Genomic DNA, 23679 nt, shown 5'->3' with positions numbered 1-23679 from the left:
TCCCCAGTCACTTCTCGAAAAGTAACCCGACGTCGTATTTGACTAGTGTACCCAAAGAAACGTGTTCATTTTGGAAAACGCCTGCGTGTTAGCGAGGAGTCTATAGTCAAACGACAGTTTTCTGAAGACCTATTTGTCCATAAAAAGAGTGTAAATTATTGCTCATGACTGAGCAAGTGTAAGGTATGTATAATGTGCCGTGCAAGCACGCATGTTAAGCATACAGTGTAGGTGTTTGGTGCAGTATACAATGCATGTACATATTTTACACATTGTGTGTGTCAATTGTGAATGAGACGTGTTCTTCTGTTAATAGGGTACTCCGCTTAATCGGGTAAGAGACGCTCTGCCCGAGCCTACCCGATTATGCGGAGAGTACTGTACAATGCTGTGATACTCTCATTGACATATAGTTTCCATTTCAATTCATGCAGTCTTGAATCCTTTTGAAAGTATTTTGACATAGAGACAATAGTTATGAAGTGTGTGGTCATTAATGAGTGGAAGGCATGAATTGATTTGTCATGCTTAAAAAGAGTTATTATATGGTAGTGGCAGAAATTTCTTTTGAAAAACATTTAACCCTATTCCAACTGGGGGGGGGGGGTCAAATTGACCTCCCCCCCTCGACATTTCGCGCCACGATTCCACAACATGCAAAGATTTTGCCGCGTCATTTCATGACTTTTTTCATCGAAGTCTCCTGTGTATTTTGAGACCGAATTTGCGACGTCCGGGTACACCGTTCTGAAGTTACATAATGTTTTGCATATGCATGTCACCCCGAAAACGGCTCAAATTCATGATACCGTGTGCAAATCCAATGCAAATTGTGTTTTTTTGTTAAATTCATATGAATTAGATTATTTCAACTTTTGACCATTGAAATTAATCAATTCTAATACAGATAAGCTTGAAAAAGTGCCTACAACAAATTTTGGCAAAAAAACAATAGAAAACAAAAGGTCGAAAAAACAGTAAAATACATGAGAAATTAACAAAACAATACAAAACAAAAGAAATTGATTTTGATTGTGCTATTTTTTTACAAGAAAATTGTTCGATGTTTCTTGAGAAAGTCTGACACAAGAATTTAGCAATCCTTCAGTCTTTTTAATGGAGTTATAGGTGAAAATATGATTTCGTGCATAAATTTGCATAATTAATTTACTAAAAATAGAAAACCAATATTTTTCTATTGTATGACCATGCAGTCTTGTAGTTGACATCTGGCTCTATCTTCAGGCAAATCACGCGATCGGCGGCCGAGATCTGAAGGGGGGGTCAAATTGACCCCCCAGTAAAAACTTGGTCTCAAATAGCCCAGTTAGAATAGGGTTAAAGTACCTATGAAATCCCATTTGTGTGTGTAGAGAAAGGAGCATTTGGTTCTCTGGAGGTGATAGAGGTTGGTGGTGCATGGAAGGTTCCTGATGAGGGCAAACCAGAGGTCAAAGGTTCATCTGTTGATGAGAGCACCCAGACACAGAATGCTGGTAAGATGATGTCATGTTCATGAAGATGTGTCAATCAAACCTGTCAACTCTTAGGTCCAGATTCACCAAGATGGTTTGAATCAAACCTGTATAATAGAAATGAGAAATATGCATGCCTTTAAAGGGATTGTATGGTTTTGGTTGAGACCTAACTTCAGGTTTTTATGCCTCCGCCACGGAGTGGTGCCGGAGGCATTATGTTTTCGGGTTGTCCGTCCGTCCGTCCGTCCGTCCTTCCGTCCGTCCGTCCGTCTTTCCGTCCGTCCGTAATGAATTTTGTGGACAAGGTAACTATCAAAAGCTGTTGAGGTATCCTAATGAAACTTGGCATGTATGTGTATTAGGGGGTGAAGTTGTGCCTATCAACTTTTGGGTGCACGTGCTCAAGGTCAAAGGTCAAAAGGTCAAGGTCAAATACATAAAATTTCACTATTTCCACCATATCTATGCAATGCCTGAAGATATTTTCTTGAAACTTAGTGTATGCATGTATTACCCAATTTAGATTCTCTGGTGAAAGTTTGGGTCATGAGGTCGAAGGTCAAAGGTCAAAAGGTCGAGTAAAAGTATTAAAACTTCTTTTTTTTCTCTGTAAATTGGAAAATTGTTCAAGGTATCTTCATGGAACATAGTATATATACATGTACTGACTGGCAGTGATTATCTAGAGAATGTAGGGTTCATGGGGTCAAAGGTCAAGTGCAACACTTCAAAATTTTACTATTTCCCTCATGTTCATCCAATGCCAGCAGGATTAGTATTTTTTTTTTTTTACACTTGGTGTATGCATGTGTAACCTCATAGAAATTCTCTGGAGAGTTTTTTTTTCTTTTTCTTTTTTATTGCCTCAAAGGTCAAAAGGTCAAAGATCAAGTGAAAGTGCTGAACTAACTTTTTCCTCCATATCTCGGAAGTGGCTCAATTTATCGTGAAACTTACTGCATATCTATGCATGTTCTACCTGAAAGTGATTATCTTATGAATTTTAGGGTCAAAGGCCAGATGAACATGGTAACAATTTACTATTCAGTACAGAAATTGCACTTTTTCTCCATACCGGTACCATGAAAATTACTCAATGCATAAATGTATGAATGGGTCAAAGTCAAGTTAAAGTCCTTAAATCCCCAAATACATGCTCTCCTATTCATCCAATTAAACCAAGGTCAAGGAAGGTGAACATTCAACACATTTGTGACAAACTTGTCATTTCAATATTTTGCCAGTTTTGTGAAAATGTAATCACACATTGTCCACATGTACTATCTAGACCTATTAGGAGAATCATGCATTATGGCGGAGGCATAACAGTCGCCATAGCGACATTTCTAGTTAACATTTTCAGGTGAGATAATGAGAAACCTCTTAATGAAATATGAAAGAGCATGTAATTCCATGAGGAATTCAACGTTTATTTGATGAAAATTGGTTTTGAAATGGCTGAGATATCCAAAACAGAGCGATTCTAATAAAGTGTGGGACCCACCTTTTATTACGATCTCTTTGTTTTACTTTGGTTTTGGATGTTTCAGTCATTCCAAACCCGATTTTCATCAAATTAACTTTGAATTCCTCTTAAAATGGTATGCTCTGTACTATTTCATAAGTGTGTTCTTGGTATCTAGCAAAAAGTTAAAAGCCCAATTCTCATCTCCACCAATACTGTACCATCCCTTTTATGTCTTGTCTCAAAATAGCAGCATGTTCAGTGTTTTGATATCATGTGGTTATAGGTCTTGAAGTATTTTAAAGAATTTTCATCAAGGTAAACTATTTAGAGTAAAAAATTGAAACAAGAAGTAACATTTCTTGTGTAAGTACTCGTATTGAACGCTATAAATTCCTGTTTTGTTGTGATTCTGATAAATCAGTCGCTAAAACAGGAAGTTATCTATTTAACCACCAGGTGTGAACGGAGAGCAAGCAGGATCAGATGGAGTGGTAGTTTCAGCCCTTGGTCTGATGAACAGCAGCAGGATAGCAAACCTGACTGCAGCAGCAGAACTTTCTTTCCCATGTCTGGTAGCGGGAGTCAGTATACGAAAAGACGACACGGAGGGCCAAGAGGTTGTCAGTAGGGAGAGTGAGAACAGTAAGGATACCAAGGAGGAGGATGGTGGTGATGATGCAGGAACTGGTGGGAACACAAATCAACAGATGGTTTTTGCTGATGCATACCTTGGTGACACTGTGGATGCAGGTCAGAGCGCTCAGAAAAAACATGTGTATACCAATTATCTTCTGGTGTACGGATTGGTATACAAGGGGCAACCACTGCCAGTAGCAAAGAAGTCTGGAGACAAGGCATCGTCCTCGAGTTTTCACAAAACGCAAAGCATGTACTTCACTCTGTCCCAAGAGACACAGAAGCTGGACTTGGAGGATGATGAGTTGACGGGATATGGCGATCTCGATGATCCTCTTCACTTTCAGTTTTCGCCCATGGTGAACAACAACCCACCCTCGGCTGCTAGTGGGTCCGGCTTTGTCATGGGCAGGCAGGTGTCTATGAGTGTGAGTGTGGTGCAGTGTATCGAGTTGCCAGAAGTAGTGCAGACCAACGATCTCTGGGTGAGTGCAGTGAGGACAACCCTGGATGAGCAGCATCTCCTGGTGGTCCTCAGCCCACACTCAGGCAAGATCTTTGAGAAGGACTCGACTGATGATGGTGTTAAGTCTAGCAAGGACACAACACAGGAATCTGTGCAAAATGACTTGAATAAGGGGAGCTCATTCCGTGATACCAACAATGTGGAGCAAAGTATAGGAGGGGATGAGGTAGATGGACTCCATTCAACGGGACATGATGCTAGGACTTCCCAAAGAAAGCATGTAGATGATGCGTCCCACCCAAATGAATCAGGTGGATTTGTGCTGGTGTATCGCTTGAAGCGCGACAGTCAGGTGGTGTTAATAGACAGTGAGCCGTGCCACATTCACAGAATCAGTTCCCCTGAGGATTCCTTGACCTACCTCACCCCTCTCCCATCAAGGGTCACCGATGTGGCTAGTGACGAGGAAGTAGAGTTGTCTGTGGAGGATCCAGTAGGTCTTCGTGCAGCTACTGAAGATGAAACAGATGCACCGACTGCCCCCTCTCCAGGCAGATGGGCAGCTCTGGCCAAAGATGGCCGCCTAGTCATATTTGATGCTGCTTCGTTCTCAGTACTGCTCTCCGTCTTGCCATCCCAGTTTGACCTGGCTGCTCTGTCTCCGGACGAAAGTGCCAACCGCTATGTTGCCCTCACGTACTGTACGGGTATGGAACGGCTGTGTGTGTGCACTGGGTCTGGGCGAATCAGTTTCCTAGTGGTTAATGATGGGGAAGCATTGTTTGAATCTAAAGGGAGCAGCAAAGCAGACCAGACCGACCATGGCAAGCAATCCAGACTGGATGACAAGCTGAGCATGGCAGTGGATAAGTCAAGTGAGTGCACTAGGATTGAGTGATGTATCACACTTGCAAACATTTTGTGGTTTCAGTAGTCATTACCAAGTGTTTCATAAGTTTTTAAGGGGAAAAAGGGATATTCTGTTTGCTGATAGAGGATTTGATATTGATATGTCTGTCAAAGCATTATGTTTACATGTACCTACTCAAAGAAATATACAGTTTTATGCCAACATTGCCTAAACTTAGCTTGATGCAAGTAGAGTTTTGTATGAGCTCTAATACCCTGAGAACAATGGACAAAGTGTAAACATTGGGGATTCATGTCAGTTGTGCAATTTAGTATTTTTAGGAGTGTATCTACTACATGTTCCTCCACTCTATTCCCAGGTAAAGACTTTGTGATCAACTCCAGTCTGACCATCTCCACACTACGCACACTCCACCAGCTGACAAAGTTTGAGCTCCTGGTACCACGGTTCTCTGCCACAGTGCCCCCCTGCTGGTCAGAGATTCAGCAGGAGCAGCAGCAGCGCCGCCACCCACAGCACCTCCACCAGAGACAGCAGGGAGACGCCCTCCAGCATACACGCACCTGGAAACTCCAGCCTGATGGGTGAGCCTACATGGGATATGTCTTCCTGAAGTCTCTCCTCTGTGTCATACCAAGAATATCATTTACTTGAAACCACATGGTTTTGGGGTAGAGCAATAGCTACCATAGTGCTTCTGTTGTCTAGTGTGACATGAATCCATAATGCCACTCTTCACATGAGGCAATTCAAAGCTAGTAAGAGGTCAACATGTCCAGGTATTTTTCACATTTGCAGTGAGCAAGCAGGGAATACTTTGCAGTGGAAATGGTGTACCATTACTGGATGGTAGTGATATAAAGGAGTTGACTTTCTGATGATGATGATGATGATCCACAGCATTTGTATAACACCATATATCTGTTGTAGAAACATCAAAGGCTTCATAGAGGAATGTCATGCAGAATCACTAGCATTGAGTCAGAACTGTGCCTTGAAAGATTTCAAGATAGAATAATGTTATGGTATGCAGAGAATCACATGTCATTGTATGCATTCTTACGCTATGGTATCCATGTTCATCACCAATATGTTTTGTTTTTGTTTTTGTCTGTGACTGTGACTGGTGGTGTAGGTCAACAAATCAAGAACACCTCTTTGAGATTGTGCTACCTCGGGTGTGTGCCGTGGGCCACATTGATGTGAAGTTCAGCCTCCTGCCGTTGTGTAGCACCCCGCCAAGGATCCAGGTCACATTGCTGAAGCAGAGTGAAAAATACAGAGCAGGTACTGAACTGAATTTCAGAGAGCTAAAGTGATCTTACTCTGGCATGAAACCATAGCAAAGTGATTATAACTGTGTAGGAAACTTAAGGTTATTGTGAAGGCAGTAAGTTGAAGAGGTTGTCGAAGAATGTTTATGGGAAGAAATGTGACCTTGAAGTAAAGCTAATTTTAATCATTTTATCAAAACACACCAGCAGGACTAGTAACACATAAAATAATTTGTGCTTTAACTCTGCAGACAAGTAGACCAGGCAAGTGCAAGTTTGTAGATTACATTTAAACAAATTCATTATTTCACCAATTACATGAGTATGGTCCACGATATAGAGAATCAGGATTTTACTAAGTGACAGTACTTTCAGTTTCCATAAAGAAGTCATTGCACTTTCACAGGTCCAATGCTTGCATCCATTATCTATTTGTGCTTGTGTTTGATTGAATTCCAGGTGACAGGCAAAAGATGAACATCAACTCTACCCCCGTGGACACACAGATCAACTTCAACATGAATACTACCACAGGCACTCAGCCAACAGAGGCCAAGGAGCAGAACTTGGACCCCCCTGATCTGCCCCCTCCTTTCCTTGGTGAGGATGCTGCTGGAGTAGAAGAGGCGGGGTGCGGGGCCACACCACAGTCCCAAGAGGCGGGGCCCTCGGTCTCAGCTGAGACCAACTTTACCCCAGCCTCTCCCCTGCTGGAGTCCTCTTTCCTCCAGAGACACCAAGAAGACATCCTGTGTGGTCCATGTGGCCTGGAGCTGTTTGTGGACACACCCAGCCATGCAGGAACGGTCATGCTGACCAGTCGGGAGTTGATGTTGTGTAAGGGACGGTCCTTCCTTCTCCACATCTGGGCCTGTGATGAAGGGGCGGAGGCCAGCAATGGCAGGACCAAGACTGGTCCAACAAGCTCAGGTATGCACAGTGTGTTCCACCTTAACCTAGCAATTCCCTACCTGCCAATCCTCATATCTATCTATCTTTCTATCTAGCTATCTATCTACGGTATACGCCAAATATTTTGTGAGGTTTTTACTTTTCGTGAGTTTCAAATTTTGTGAGTCAGCTGCTATTTGCGAAATTAAGGACACACAAAAATATTGACTCTGATCCCGATATAAATGTGACGCACACATCTGTATTTCTCCGTTCAGTATAGTACTCCACGATCGCGAATTTAACCATTTGCGAAATCGTCAGGAAGTCTCGATTCATGAAAATTTAGACTCACTAAATATATGGCGTATACAGTATCTATCTATTTATCTATCCTATCTATCTATCTATCTATCTATCTATCTATCTATCTATCTATATGTCTGTCTGTCTATCTGTCTATCATCTGATCCATCTATCTTTCTTCCTTCCTATGTATACACAAGTAAGTCAAATATGATATTGTAACTTTTTATTGCTCCTCACAAAGGAATTATATTTATTTTCACAATTTATGCAATGAATCAAGTAAAATGTGCATGTGTATGACAAATATTAATCTGTAATATTATATCGATGGCAGTATACGTCAACTCGTTTCCATTTTCTTTTTGCAGTGATACGTGAAGAGTTGGTCACATTGTATACCCACAAACACTGATTCAAATTTCTGTGTGCGGTATGGCTGTCTGTTGGTGTGAAGCACTTTTACCTTAAAGGGGAAGGCTATTAACTGATCAGTGGGAATCAGTTCGAATGCTGGGGGATGATTGTTCCAATTCTTGTGGGATTCATTTGAGAGTACATTATATATCTATTGTTGTGTGACAATTATTTGCTTCAGAACGGTCTCATATTCAGGTAATGTGCAGCTTAATGCCCCGTCACTGACCAGGCATGCTAACATGGAAACATTAAACTGCACATTACTTGAATATGAGACCATTTTGAAGCAAATAATTTTCACACAACAATAGATCTATAATGTACTCTTGAATGAATCCCATAAGGATTGGAACAATCATCTCCCAGCATTTCCACTGATTCCCACTGATCAGTTACTAGCCATCCCCTTTAATGAATATACAAACTTGTGTTTGATTGAATCATACATTCAAGTTATTGTACATTGTATAAGCATTCCTGCATGTAATACATCAAGCCATATTTTCTGTCTGTTATGGATTATTCACTGGAATTATTTAAGTGAATTGGATTATACAGTGAAAATAACAAGTTGTGCTAATGAATGGAATATGACTGTTATGATATGATATTTACTGCTACCACAATATAACTCATCTTCAGTATCACTCTCCACTACTGATACATGAATTTATTCTGATGGGTTTTTCTTTTTTTCATTTGTTAGATATTGTACAAATTAATGAGATGTATGTCTAATGTTACATGATATGTGTTTTTCATGGTCCAGGTACAGGCTTTATCCCTCAGTTCCACACAAATACTGACATTGCTGACCGTCTGACCACCGTCCAGCTCCGCAAGGACATGGAGAAGTACACAGGTTGTGACTGGATCCAGGAGCTGTCCATTACTGTGTGCAAGTCAAAGAAAGTCAACCTCAAGAAAGAAAAGTGAGTCATGGGTGTGTTAGGAATGCAGCATTTAGGCAGTGGCTGGAATGATGCTATGTACATACAGAAACTGTTCAACCGATTAGCACTTTTCAGTATTTTGACTAAATGTACTCTTACCAAGTTAGCTAGTTTTGAAATATATTGTTTGTGAATAGCCTAAAAAGCAGGACGGGTTAGATAGTGATGGTCAGTGACAATTCTCGTTCAATGAAATGCCACTTTAATTTCTTTTTTCTGTTTAGACATTTAATGATGAAATTATAAAAATATATGCCTCTAAAAGTTTTGTGACAGTGTGGCATGAATATTGAATCAGTATATTTCATGAAATTTACATTTCTCAGTGAACATGAATTAGCAGTCAAACTGAAATTCACGGTTCTATTTGATATGATAAGTTATGGTGAAGTAGGTCAAGGGTTTTATGAGACTCATGGACTGCTGTACGCCATCATACAATATGTGCTTAATGTAACTCAATTGCTGATTTTTATTAAACTCCCATGATACTGACGTTTGATATATCTGCCTGTGTAACAATGGGACAGGTGTGAATGATGATTTAATGCCTGCTGAATGACAAGAGTATGTCAACTTGTATCTTTCACTCTGACAGGTTGCAGCGAGCTCTGATGGTTGAGTCAGCAGACTTCCACCAAGAGCTATTGAATGTGGTTGTGTCACAGTGCTCACCATCACAAACCATCTTAATCTATCGGCAAAAGCAGCTTCTGGCATTCGACGTACTCTGCTGGATCGCTGGTGTTCACATCTCAGAACCAGAGAGGTATGCCTGCCTTTCTGATACAGTGTCTTTTCACAATTGATGTACATGTATGTCAATTTAATGCCGTCTGTCTCAAATGAATTGTGTAGAACAGTAGCAAAGTTTCATAGCCAGGAGACTGTCACAGATCCACGTGGAAAGCTGAGTAAAAAGGAACTTGGGTGACACAGATAAGATATGGTTATCCTGCAGAGTTTTGTTATATAAAATATATTCTTATCTTGGAAAAGGTCACATAACTGTTTAATCTAATTTTAGCAGAGAAGCGTACAAAAAGGAACAGTTTGATATTATGATTTTAATCAAGTCACCCAGTGTTATAGGTATACATCTCATTTTTCATTTTTAGGGCTTGAAATTGATATGCATGCAAATGTCTATACATGATACATATATGCACCCAGCATTAATGATCCTGTCATGAAACTGATGAGGACAGTACTCAGAGATCTTAATACTGCAGCAGCAGGATTTTATTTTGGAGGTCTGTATCACAATCAGCTGACATGAAATCAGATGGAATGGGTGAAATATCTTGTTGATATGATGTCCTACTCTTCTCCCAGACCCATTGGCCTGGTGGAGGCTGCTCAGCGCATCCTACCAGACATCATCAGGATTTGCTTTCTCGAGGCTGAGAGAAGTCTGGCCCACAAGTGCAGCAGATTCTTGGTCTTGTGTCTGGGGTACGTCTGATCATGGATCACCCTGTTAATGGTCTCTTGGCATTTTATGCATACTATCTACATACTGTACTATACATTTTATTTTGTGTCAAATGTCAAATACCATTTTACGTAGTACACAATTGATATACTTTTGTTAGACAAGCAGGTACTACTCTACACATATGTTACCATTGTATTGTTTCATTGCTTTTATTTGATAAGAAATAAACATGAATTGAATTGAATGGAATGGTATGGAATGGCATTGAGTTAAGTTGAATTGAGTTGTTGAGTTGAGTTGGGTTGGGTTGGGTTGGGTTGGGTTGGGTTGGGTTGGGTTGGGTTGGGTTGGGTTGGGTTGGGTTGGGTTGAGGTGAGGTGAGGTGAGGTGAGGTGAGGTGAGGTGAGGTGAGGTGAGGTGAGGTGAGGTGATGTGAGGTGAGGTGAGGTGAGGTGAGGTGAGGTGATGTGAAGTGAGGTGAGGTGGGGTGGGGTGGGGTGGGGTGGGGTGAAGTGAATTGAGTTGAGTAGATTAGATTAGAGTAGAGTTGAGCTGAGTTGAGCTGAATGGAATTGTGTCAAGAGACTGCACATACCAACCATGGCATACAATGATAGGATAATACTCAAGCTCTCCTTCCCCTCCTGTTACAACTCAGATGTGCCAAGAGGAGCCAAAAGCCCACTGTGGCTGCCTCCTTCCAGAAGGCTCTCCTTCAGGCCTTGCTGCACTGGCTGCCCACTGTGGCCTGTGCCCCTTCCTCTGGCTCCATCCACTGGTTCTTCATCATGCTGGGACTGGTCAAACAGTCAGACTTTGAATCCACCAGTGGCAAGTGCATGGCGATGCTGAAGGCTGCAGCCAGACAGCTTGATGAAGCTACCTTGCCTCAGCACATCCTCCTCAGGGCTAAGTGAGTCTCAGTGTTCAAACATCTTTATCTCTCAGGCTATAGTTTGATGAAGGAACATTCACATTCCTGTGCAGGAAATTCTTCAATATCAATTTTATTAAAAGGTTATTCAAATCAGCAGCAGCAAAAAAAAAAAAAACAAAAAGAGAGAGAGAAAAAAAGAAGAAGAAATAAATATGCAAACATAAAGTAACAACAATTACAAGATAAACAAAATGAAATATATCAAAGGAAAATGTCAACTACTGAACAAAAAATGTTAATCAGATAATATATGCTGTTCTATATTTTCTTTGAAATTTAGGCATCTAATCTTGACAGTTTTTCATAGCTATAATGATAAAAATTGTGACTTTGTGAAGAAGAAGTGGTTGCTGATTGAGGTATCATATTCATTGTGAAGAAATTATAATGATGTGTATGTACTGGATACTGTTAAATTTTAAAGGCAAATCTGACTCCTTGGCATTGATGTCATACAAATGAGGTTACAGGAATACGTTTTGATCTGTTATGTGGTGAAAAAGTCATGCTCATTTCTGGAACTGTAAATAATCGTGTGCAACTCCATCCCCACAGATTTGGATTTTACGGCACACCATTGGAGCCAATCCTCTTTGATGTGGAACCACCCCGCCCTCCTTCAAAGTTGGAGTCTACAGGTCCCTCCACCACCTCTACCGCAGGCACCACTGCCTCTGGCTCAGTACCCCTTCCGCAGATATCCTGGACTGGGGCGGGGCCGTACGGCTCCCAACAGGGCCTACCCGTCTCCCTGGGCAGTGGCATCTTTGACATTGGTGGTGATATTGGCAGCAAGGGAGCCGGTCTGAGGGCCCGGGGATCTCTGAGTGGGATCGTCGGGGCGGAGAATGGAGACGGCTCCCTGACAAGTGGAGGCTACTTCATGAAGGGTCTTCTTGAGGTGGAACCACTACACTTCACCTGCTGTGGCATGAGTGATGGAGCTCACATAGAACGGATCAGTGGTGGTATGTGTAATATGTCATTGCTCACTATGGAACTGAATTTAAACTGAATGTACTCAAATACTGTCAGATCATGAATTAAAGTTATCCTACAGAGAAGTAATAATGGACCCAACATGGAAAAGCATACAAATTCATGAAAGGCATCAGTCAGTAATGACTTATATTATGAAATGTCGTGTATGGTATAGATTATTATCAGTGGAATCCTATGTAGCTTACCCAGTCTCACTATTCTCTGTGTGAGGTAGTACTTCATTAGGCGGAAATGTAATGTTTCATTTAATGTGTACACTGGTACTGCTTTTCAAGGAGAGTTTATTTTTCATTTTTAGAATAGATAATCTACAAGTGAATGAGGCATTCTTCCTCTAGTGTATGTAATTATATGCAATTTTATACTTCTTTAATTTTAAAGAACTGGTTTTCAAGCAAGACATGTTTACCATTCTAACTTGCCTTGTCAACATAAATAGATGTGCGCAGATGAAGTGATCATTTGAATCTCTTTGTGAGAAATGCATTACACAGTGAAACTGTTTAAACCTGTCTGGCTTGACAGTAATATCTGATTTGGAAGTTTATGTATGTTTTGGTGAGAGGATGTCATCTGGTGTCTACTACAATGTATATTTCTGCATCCTGTCATGCTGCAGGAGTCCACACCACTGCCAACATTCCGTCGGGATCAGCTGGGGCGGGAGGGACGGGCAGCATGTCCCAAGCAGGCAATCCTCCAACACCAGCGTACCTAGCAACGCTCACTAATGCCATGGCAACGGCAGAGAAGCAGCTCCAGAAGCTGAAACAGAAAACCAAGGCTCTGGTCACACTGCAAAAGTACAACTACTTTCCTTCCGTGAGTATTGGGTACTCAGAATATCAAATTCTGGTCATTCATAGTATGGCTAGGAGAGATACTCTCAAACCGATAATTTTCGTGTACATGAAACTTTTGCAAATTTTGTTACGAGCCAAGATTTGCGAAAGTTAAATGCTTATGAAAGTTTGTGTGTGCACACTGCATTAAATGCCAGTTGCAATTCTTAAAAGTTTCATGCTGTGAAAAAAGGCTGTTGGCTCCAATTTGTGAAAGTTTCATGCTGCGAATGTTTCTGCGTTTTACAGTATGGTAGCCTTTGTTGCAGCACACAGTGAAATGAAGTTTGTAAAATTATGAGGGAGTGAATTGCTAGCCTAAGTATGTGTTGTCTTTATGTATGACATCTTCTTGTTGACTGGATTGTAAGAACTTTAAGGCCTTCATTGTTGTGTCTCTTTCATTGTGTTTATACTACAATCTTAAATCTTGATTACTATCACATTATATGTATGGCTATTCATAACTGCAGAATTCCTAGAAGGGTTGGTGACCAACTAATTATGCTTGGTGGTGGTGTTTTTTTAATGAAATTCTATATGCTCATATTATAGTCTATATTATGAAATTTTCTAAAATATTAAAATGTGTGTTCTCCTGTCTGAATGACAATGATATGAGTAATATCAACACTTTATCATTCTTTTCACAATTTGGCCAGATTACCATTTGACAAAAAGCATAAAGTAATGTATCATGCTTATCCTTTCTCTTTACTGCACTGTCTCATGGCACCAGTCGTCTGCAAAGAATGGTGGAGAGCCAATGCCCAAGAACTCTCCCCTATTCATGACCCCGCCCATCTCACCCCCTACTGAGCCTGCTGGACCGGTGAGCCAGGAACAGCCCCCTCTAGTGTTCAGTCTTTCCGATACTGAAGAGATGTACAGCATGCAGGCACAGTCTGGTGATAGCACTCAGGCAGGCAAAGGAGCTACAGACAAAGCTGGGAGCAAGGTACGTAAATACAAAATACTGTAAAAGTGGAAATTTTCCCCCTTTTGCATGTCATGAAACTCGTGCAAACAAAAAGCACAAAAATTTTGTGCTCTTTACAGGTAATGCTATTCTATATTTTTGATTCCGCGGAATTTAAAGCTCCGAAATTCATCTGACCCTCACAAGAGTGAAAAATTGCTTGCATGAAATGTCCACTCTAACAATAGCTCATTTATAAGGGTCATATGTGATGGATTACCATTAGTAGCAGAATGTACTTAAAGAGGGAATATAGATTTGGGATGGACTCAACTTTCATAATTTTCCAAAGAACTTGAAATTTTTAGTTATAATCCCAGAGTTCATAAAGTTTTTGTAATGGAAATGAAAAAGTTACCTGTGCGTATGGATTGAAAAACTGCTGGTCTGTTGGCATTGTGTGCAGGGCAGGTGATGGATAGGAGTGGATGTAGAGTATGTTGGAGTAACATGGCTAGAAATCAACAAACTAGTTGCACGTTATGTGTAGAGGTCATGCTTTTCTATAAGAAGAAGGCATTGTTTGCATTTTAATGATGAGTTGGCTATGTATTTGGCTGATGATTGGGAGAATGACAATGCACCTATTAAATTAACTGGAAAGCTTGTTCCCATGTTATTGTTGTATTCCAGGGTGCTGCCAAGTTAGAGATGGAGGAGGGTGTCCCATCAAGCGCCTCCCTAGTGCGCAATCTTCTCCATCCCCCTTCCTCCCACATGCTGGTCATTGAGAGAATGCACTCTGGTAAGAACCTATCATTTGAGTGTGAGTCTGTTTACACTCTCTTGTGATCACAAGAGTTGGTTAGGCGTGACAGATTTAATATAGCGAGCGTTCGGCCGCGTGGGGAATGCTCGCGTTCCTCCTTTTGTTAGGGGACGCCCCTATTCCTCCTGCGTGCAGAATGGGGGGTTTAATCCCTCTATTCATCAGCCTAATGAGGGCGTTCCTTGGACGCAACAGAACGGGCTTGCTCACAAGTCGCATTCATGGCGTTCCTCTCCGCTTTAGGAACGCAAGGATTATCCCAACCACGTGCTTTCCGCGCACGGCTTCACCTTTGAAAAGAACAATTTGCGCCGGCAAGTGCACAATTCACGGTGGACGCCAGAATTCCACATCGTTCTTGCAAGTTAAAATAAATCACGTGGCAAAAACGAGTGAGAGAAATCGCGCACTTCAGACAGTTAAACGATTGCGACTCCACATGCTCGCATACGCTACGGAGTAACATTGCACGAGTTCGCAAAATTCTCACGACTCGCAGTTTCCAAGCGTCATGAACAGGATTGGTATTCCAAAAGTTTTGCCAAAGTTTTGCGATTATTCACAAGCAATAATTCACAAGCGAGAAGTTGCATTCTGGTTTACTTTTTGATGACATTAGTCAAGGCTCGACACTTACGGGGCCACCAAAAACGCGCGTCGGGCCACCGAAATTTCAGAAATGAAGATTTTGGTACGATCGGGCCACCAAAAAAGTCGGATGTTTGCCTTTACTTTCGAAAATGAACAGCGGTAACAATCGGCTCCGTAAGATGCTAAAATAGATGTCAGATGTTTACTCTTAATTTTGGAAATGAATAACGGTAATATTCGACTCCGTATGATACTTAACCCATCCCCGTCACCTCCCACAAAAAACGTGGTTTTTATTATTTATGACCAAAAGAGGGCGTCCTAGGACCTCAGGCTTGGCCAGGAGCTGTAGAATAATTTTAGCCAATCACAGAGATCCTTACTGGGACTCAGAAAAATAATTTATGCAAAGAAACATATTTTAGAATGTCTCTTATTGGCCAAAACATCTGCCAGGGGTTCGAGCCTGCTGAGAAACTAATCAATATTCATGTTTACAGCGCGCATGTATCTTTGTTGCCCCAGCAACTGCAGTGATTTCTTACGCGCGGTATCGTGATATCGATCTCCTCATAGAGTGCTTGACGATATCTCCTTGTGTGTGTACGTACGTGTACTGCTATGCTGGGGCACGGGGGTGTGTGTGTTGAATTTCATTTACGTTAGTGAGTGTGGGTACCTTCTCTAGGTTTCCCGTCCATTTCTCTCTCTCTTTTCTCTCTTTTGCTTTCGTATCATTCTATATCTTTCATTCTCAGAGTACAATCGTACTTCTGAGAGTGTTTTGTTCATTTTTTCTAAGTGATTATCTCGTTTGCAACAATTTAGAGGTGAGTTTTTGTCCTAGTGTTTGTTGAGTTTTTTGATCGAACACGATGTAGCTTATCTACGTATGTGCGAAAACATCGTAGTTTGTGTGGTACTCACTCGTTTGTTTTCCGTGTAAGCATTTTTGCCGTAGTGTCTTCATCGTTCGTCTTCCAAGCATCGTGTTTTCACCCTAGTTTTTCTCATCGTAGTTTTTTACCTCGATTTTTTTTTGGGTGCAAGATGTTCTGTGTATTTTTTTCTACGGTAATATGCCATCGTTGATGATCTTCGTGTATTCATTACTAGTTTTTCACCTCCGTTTCATTTTTGTGTACAACTAATGTCTAACGTGGCGTAGTTACAACTATGTTTAGAGCTAGTTAGCTAGGTCTGCGATGTCTGTATCGTTTGCTGATATGTTTTGTGAGCTGAGAGTGACTATGATGGGAGTGATATTCAGGGTTTTGCTGTGGTTGAGGTGATGGCAAGATGTAATTTATTTTGTGTAACCATGTATGACATTGATGATGGCGAGTAAAACTACGACACGAGTAGCCTAGCCTAGGCCAATGACGAGAGTGACACTGACGAAACGGGGGCTGATGCTCGCTCGTGCACGGGAGTGGTCTAGAGACCTGCATTACAGTTGTGTATTTATTTTTTTTTCCTTTTTCTTATTCACTCGGGTATTGTGCTACCAAAATTCGTGTCTCTGAAGAAACTCAACCAAAAGCTTGAAAACAAGTTTGCATCAGGTCTATTCTGTAGTACTAGCACTAGGTTCTAGATCTAAATCGTAATGGCTATGCTAATTTAGTTTTCATTTAGAACTCGATGAAATCCATTTTCTTTGCTCATTTTTCAACTGATAAATTATTTAGAACTGTACTTAGATTCTGATGTACTGCATTCACCATTGTAATAAAAAAGAGCCTGCTGATCAGATGTGTCATTGTATCCTTTTCATTTCCTCCCTATCCTTTTGTTTTCCTTCCTGTCACTTTCTTCTTTGACCCTGGATGGAAAAAAAAAATCCCATCTTGCCATGTAAAGACAGAATACATAACCATCATGAAATATCATGACATTGAAATAATAATAAGAAATATTCAAGTGACCGAAATACTTGTTTGTGAAAATAGATAACAAATGAAAGGTGATTTCTTATGGAGCAGTTCTTTCAAATGTCAAACAGCTTCGATAATGAAGCAAGTGAAATCTGAAAACTATCCTGGCAACAAGGTGAAATTGATAGGGAATTCTGACAAAAACTGTCACACCATTTGATGTTTGAATTTGTCTTTTTATTGGATGAGGTTATAAAACTAAGTGCCGCCGATAAAATAACAATCCTCTCAATTTGAACAAGAACAGTAGGGTGGTACACTAGTACGACTCAGTAAACAGCTGATTATTTATGCATCGTATCCATGGGCAACTGCGGGGTAACTGCAAGAAGGCGCAGGAAATTAGACTTGAGTCAAGAACGACTATTTATTATTATTTTTTTATTCAAACTATTTTTTTTTCTTGGACTGAAAAAACCCCAAAATATTTCATATTACGCTTCTAAAATATAAAATGAATATATGAAGTCTTTTTATCGTGATTTTATGAAGAATTAGAATTATTTAAAAAAAATATAGATACTAGACGGGCTGAACAAGGAAGTCTAATTTCACCCCAAGAATTTGCAACACACAGCATCTCGGGTGCATTCCTAGCGTTCTTGCCGCACTCTCACGATCACCTAGCTAGGCCATGTGCACAAGCCAGTCACATGTTCACAGTACACACGTTGTTAGCCAGTTCACCGATCTCATTCCTGATCTCGTGCGTGTAGAAAATTCTCTCAAAACTAAGCCAGACATGATTTTGGAACATACATTACAATGTCAAGACCTTTTCAGTGGACTTTGAATTCGCTTTTTGTCTGTTTTAGCTCTTGAATGTACGACTTCGAACGTCCGATTTGTTTTTCACTTCACCACGTGGTAGGAGTTCCGTGTTTTTTTCAGCCCCATGCTTCTCCACACACGTCACACTAGCACTGTGTACGTACCTGTTGTACACACACAAGCCATCGCGATCGAAGTTTGAGCGATAGCGATAACATGTGCGGAGCAGACATGCGGATTTCAGCACAGGGTAAATGAGTAGTTGAACGTATCACGATTGTAAAACAAATCTTTTTCTATGTCTCTGCAAATTTGAATTAGGCTATCTCAGCATAGATAGATTATGATACATTACAAAATAGATTAGCCATAGCAAGAATATGCTTACATGAGAGTTATTAGATAACGTTGCAAAATAAAAACCCCGTCATTGAATGGAATGTTCCAGAGCTATCTGGGGGGGCTCGAGGACATTATGGACACGTCGATTCGCAAGTGGGTAAGATGTGATTACAGATGGCTTGAAATGAAGAGGATTTATCAATGAAATACACAGAAACGATATTTTTTCATAATTCCTGCACAATTTATTATTTCTTTTCATAAAATTCACATAAACTAGTGCTGTATTGAGTCAACTAAGTGCATATTAGCACAAGTGTACACGCATCATCCCTCCTGCCTAGTGGGAATGACACAGGCAGTTTTTTCAATGACGTATGAATGCTCTTCGCGTGTAGATCGCGCCGTAGGGAAGATCGCGCCCAAGTTCATGGCCAACTTACTAGGCAGGCACGATATTACAGATTACACAGAGGCCCGTACGTGGATGGGTTAAATAAATGTCGGATGTTTGCTTATACTTTGGGAAATTAATAACGGTAAGAGTCAGCTCCGTACGGTGCTTAAATTAATGTCAGATAATTGATTTTGCCTTCGGAAATGAATAAGGATAACATTCGGCTCCGGAAGATGGTGAAATAATTGTCGAATGTTTGCTTTGACGTTCAGAAATGAATAATAATGATATTCAACTCTGTATGATGATAAAATAAATTTCTGATGTTTGCTTTTATGTTCGAAAGTAAATAGCAATAACATTCAGCTCCGGAAGATGCTAAAATAAATGTCGAATGTTTCCTTTGACGTTCGGAAATGAATCAGAGTAATATTCAATTCCGTATGGTGATTAAATAAATGTCGGATATTTGCTTTACTTTCGAAAGTAAATAGCAATCACATTCGGCTCCAGAAGATGCCAGAATAAATGTCAGATAATTGCTTTTACTTTTGGAAGTGAATAGCAGTAACATTCTGCTCAATACCATGCTAAAACAAATGTCGGATTTGTTATTCCACATCCGGTCTGCTCGATTGATAAAAAAAAACTGTTACGATTCGCTAAAGTTTGTTATTATGCTGAAGGTTCGCTTTTCTTTTTTATATAAGTTTCGAAATTTAGGACGTTATATAGCTGATACGAAAACGAAGTTTCTTACCACGAATATGATAATTTCTTTACAGATAAACGACCCACCTTTTTTTCCATTTTCGGATGAATGAACCATCTGAATATTTTTTTTTTCCCGGAATGATGAATATCGTGCAAAGAAGTAAACGATGTCACGTTCAGAAATAAACCCATATATTCCCGTCACAGGAAAAGATTCGGCGTTTTTAATTTTCTTTTAGCCAAAAATGACATAAGTTTCGTACCATGCACGTAATTCATTCTCACATTTACGAACCTTCGGAATAATGCCACAAATGGTATTAACGAGCCCTAATACAATTTTGGATTAACACATTACATAAGGCATATCAAATTTGCATGTTTTGCGGGTTCAGCAAAAAGAACCATCGGATTTACGAACCTTATTCTTCTTTCGGAATAATGAACATAAGGCAAAGGAAATAACGATGCCATAATAGGAATTCAAATTATTTTCTTGCCTCAAAGATTTTCCATACTTATTTTCCGAACTACTAACCCCCAATGCCAGACTAAAAATCCGAAAATTAAATAAGCTCTGCTTTCTGATGTTTTGTTAATCCCAGAAATTAAAAGGAACAAGTTGTGTTATTCGTTTTCAGAGTAACGTAATTAATTTAATATCCCGATAAATGCACCCTTAGAATCACAAAATTCGTGCGGTTTCGGATTAATGAATCGTATTTATTTTTCACATTAACGAATATCAATACGGCAGAGGGAATTTTCGAGAATATTATAGCGAATCTTATTTAACTTTCGCATTACAAGAACCTTACAGGTGCAACGAACATCAAAATATAAGAACGATGTCAAACTAAAAATTGAAACTGTATAGTTGCTTCAAGAATTTTACCTCCCGTCTATATTGCTTTTCCGATATAAATCTAAAAATGAAATAAAACAAAACAAAACAAAACAAAACACGATGAAACGCGCTATTATTGCCGAACATAGAATACATCCCCATAGGTGGAACAAAATAACAACAGAAAAAGATGCAGAGAGAGAATGATGGGCGGGAGCATGGTCTAGGAGGTCGAAGATCTTGTGTGTGTGTGTGTATGTGTGTGGAATTGAATATTACATGTACATGTTGTACACAGAAATCTGTCAAAGTCTGTCAAAGTCTGTCAGAGTCACGAGAAATCAAGTTTTAGTTATGCCTATAGATATAAATGTGGATTCTACAGACTCTAAAGCTACGTTTACACCATGTTCCCGGCGGCCACGTTGTATTTGCCTGAGATGCAGTGCGCTGTGGGTATACTAGTATATGCAGTTGAGACATTCTCCTGTTCCCCCCCCCCCCCCCACCTTCGCATTCTAAGTCTTGTTCGGATCGTTCCAGTCCTCGCCCCGGCGAACTTCTATAGCTATCACACGCTGTTCTCACGGCGTCTGATCAGGCTATAGACTATCAATATTTTCCGTCCCGTCCCGCTGTGGACCGCCTCCAAGTTTTGTTAGGGTCTATTACGTGCCGTCGTGTTTCATTGCATTCATCCCATTTTATCAAGGCAAACAAAATTTCTCATTAGCACCGGGACTGCCGTGGCAATTTTTTTTAACAGTTTAAGAATGTGACACGGCATCCACGGCAATCACGGCCTGTCACATTTGCCTATCTCGTCTCACAGCGTTGTTTCACGTCCGTCCCATTTTGTCCGTGATGGCCTGAAATGTGACTGCCGTGGTTGCCGTGAACATGTGTAAACGCGGCTTTTAGCTTTACATAATCCAATTCCACATCCCTTTAAACCTTAAATACGAATATTTGTACGCTATTGTCAGTAGTTCACTTTCTAAAAAGCAAAAACAAACGAACAACCAAACAAACGAACGAACAAGTAAACAAACAAAACCATGACAATCTCTTAAAATTCAGGTTCTGTTTCCGTTCAAGCTCACAACCTGATTCTTTCCCTATCAAAACGAAACAATACAGCAGTCGTTCTTTATAGCGACGCACGACGGCGTTTACGCTCCTCCTCTGTCACTTCATAAGGCGAAAGCATTCTATATGAGGAGTCAAAGAAAATCATCCAATTATAAGACGGTATCTATCATCGACCAATACGGCAGCCTGATGTGAACTTCGGTGTGTTTGTGTCCGTGCCGCAAAATGAATACGTCGGTGTGCTTTTGTGTGTCGGGTGCATCTTTAGCAAGGAGCTACAAGTTTTGTTGCTTGTAGCTCCATGGCTGTTATTGCCGCCCCAAAACAAGGGAAGCAGAAAAAAAGGGTATACCTGCTATTAAGAAAAGCCTCTTTTAAACGAGGATGTTTCTTGCTGCTATTCCCTTCCGATCGTAAAAACTAAAGAGGGTGCTTTATAAGCAATTACGAATACCTGAATTGAAAGGACCAGAGGATACCCATTCTGTAGGCGACGTAAAAAGCATAGGAAAGCCAATTGAGACAATTGGTGCTGGTCAGTCGTCTGCCGAGATCATGGTAATTGCATGTACAACAGTACTATAAACCATCAAAATTAATGTACACACACGAATGTAACATTGATACATATCTTTCTCATAATCTGTCACTTTGAAACACTGCATAAAATATGAAGTACCACTGACTTGGTTACTCAACTCAGCATGACATTAAAGCTTTCTAGTATCACATTATTGTGTTACGGGGGGGGGGGGGGGGGGGGGGGGGGTTTAATAAATCTGTTTGTACAGTTACGAACAACTTACGAGCGACTAGTGATCAGTTCTGATGTGCTATACTTATCAGAATTTCCAGAATTTCCATAATTCAGCACAAGAACTTATCATCAGTCACTCGTAAGTCGTTCGTATCTTTACGAACAGCTTTATGACCCCCCCCCCCCCCCCCTTCACTGCGTTTCAAGCAGTGGAATATAATTATATCCTAACAAAATATAATAAGATTAAGGCATTTCGTTTTCTTGTTCACGAACTTTCGGAATAACTTTTTTATTTTGTGTGTGTGTGTGTGTTCTTGAATATTCATCAAAACGAACTTAATTGCATTCTATGTGATTAACGAAATTTTGGAATAATTAATTGCAGACAGAGATGAAAATGACCGTTACTGTTTCTTGCATATTTCTCAGTTTTTATGTTCACAACGATGTTCCTCGCTTTGTGATTACGTTTGGTCCATCCATCGCGTTTCCCGCGAGCTTGAAAAAGGAGCTAAAATTCACGCAAGGAGACGGGTTTTCTTCCACGAGAGACAAATCATTAGAAGATGCACCGTCCTTCCCGCCTGTTATAAAGATAACCTATCATACACTATATACGGCTAGCACTGTATGTAGTACTGAAGAAATTTTTCCTGGTGAGAGTCGGTAGACTTATCCGTTCCAAGCGCGGGTAAATTAGTAAATCTTCTCTCAGGACATTAGGTTTTACCCAGAACTTTACGGAATCCGCATATCGTCTTGCTGACCTATAAGAAAATAAGCCCAAACATTACATTTTGCCAGTTAACAAATAGCCAGGTTAATTATTGTTGCACAAGTTGTCATTATAATACGCTTTGCAAAAAGTAGGCTTACTTTCAATCTTCACTGATGAGCTCTAAACAGCCCATTACATAACCAGGGAAGAGGGATAATTACATTCATAGTTTAAATGAGTTTTCTTAACCTGTTCCTCCCATAATTCTCCAAGAGCCTGAAATGCTCAAAAGCGAGATTCTCTTTGCAGGTCGACTTGAGAATGGACAGGTTGGTATTCCTCCTGTGCGGAAACAGTCAAGCTGTAGGCCTATTATGACAGTATCCCCTTTCCATGGTCAACTACAATACCATGTGCCATCAAACAATGAAAGTATCGATCGGGCACCAGGTATAGGTATGAATAGACATTGCGCTAATGGGCTCACAAACTCTTTTGTTGTACACAAGAATATTGTCACTGTGCAGAGGCAAGTATCTACTGAGCTGAGCCTCTATCGCTGTGTACATCTTAATTCGAGTTTTATTGCGAAAGAAGCACATATACGCGAAGTTAGTAACGGCAATGCACAAAACACAAAAATCTTGAGAGCTTTTGAAAGAGCGGGATCCGAAACATGGACCCGTTTCTAGACACTGTACGTTTTAAATTTGATATGAAAAAAACAAACGCATATTCCCCAAAGTGCATGCAAATTTGCGATTTAAATTGAAGTGCGTT

At 40.4% G+C, this 23679-nt stretch overlaps 1 protein-coding gene across 1 annotated transcript in view; it reads left to right on the top strand.

Moving 5' to 3' along the window:
• Positions 1-23679, top strand: part of LOC139718066 (dual E2 ubiquitin-conjugating enzyme/E3 ubiquitin-protein ligase BIRC6-like) — a 79429-nt gene that overhangs the window by 17484 nt on the left and 38266 nt on the right. Inside the window, 13 exon segments of the mRNA XM_071629563.1 lie at positions 1374-1496; positions 3403-4923; positions 5278-5503; positions 6055-6206; positions 6653-7123; positions 8580-8742; positions 9362-9532; positions 10099-10218; positions 10860-11114; positions 11694-12106; positions 12760-12962; positions 13722-13940; positions 14595-14706. Of these exon segments, the coding sequence (XP_071485664.1) occupies positions 1374-1496; positions 3403-4923; positions 5278-5503; positions 6055-6206; positions 6653-7123; positions 8580-8742; positions 9362-9532; positions 10099-10218; positions 10860-11114; positions 11694-12106; positions 12760-12962; positions 13722-13940; positions 14595-14706 (4149 nt within the window).

This window comes from Diadema antillarum, unplaced genomic scaffold, assembly GCF_040938485.1.
Source record: "Diadema antillarum isolate AM-2024a unplaced genomic scaffold, OU_Dant_1.0 scf00000087, whole genome shotgun sequence".
NCBI lineage: Eukaryota > Metazoa > Echinodermata > Echinoidea > Diadematoida > Diadematidae > Diadema > Diadema antillarum.
The sequence above is the reverse complement of the archived record's forward strand: the minus strand, read 5'-3'. Positions and strand labels throughout refer to the sequence as shown.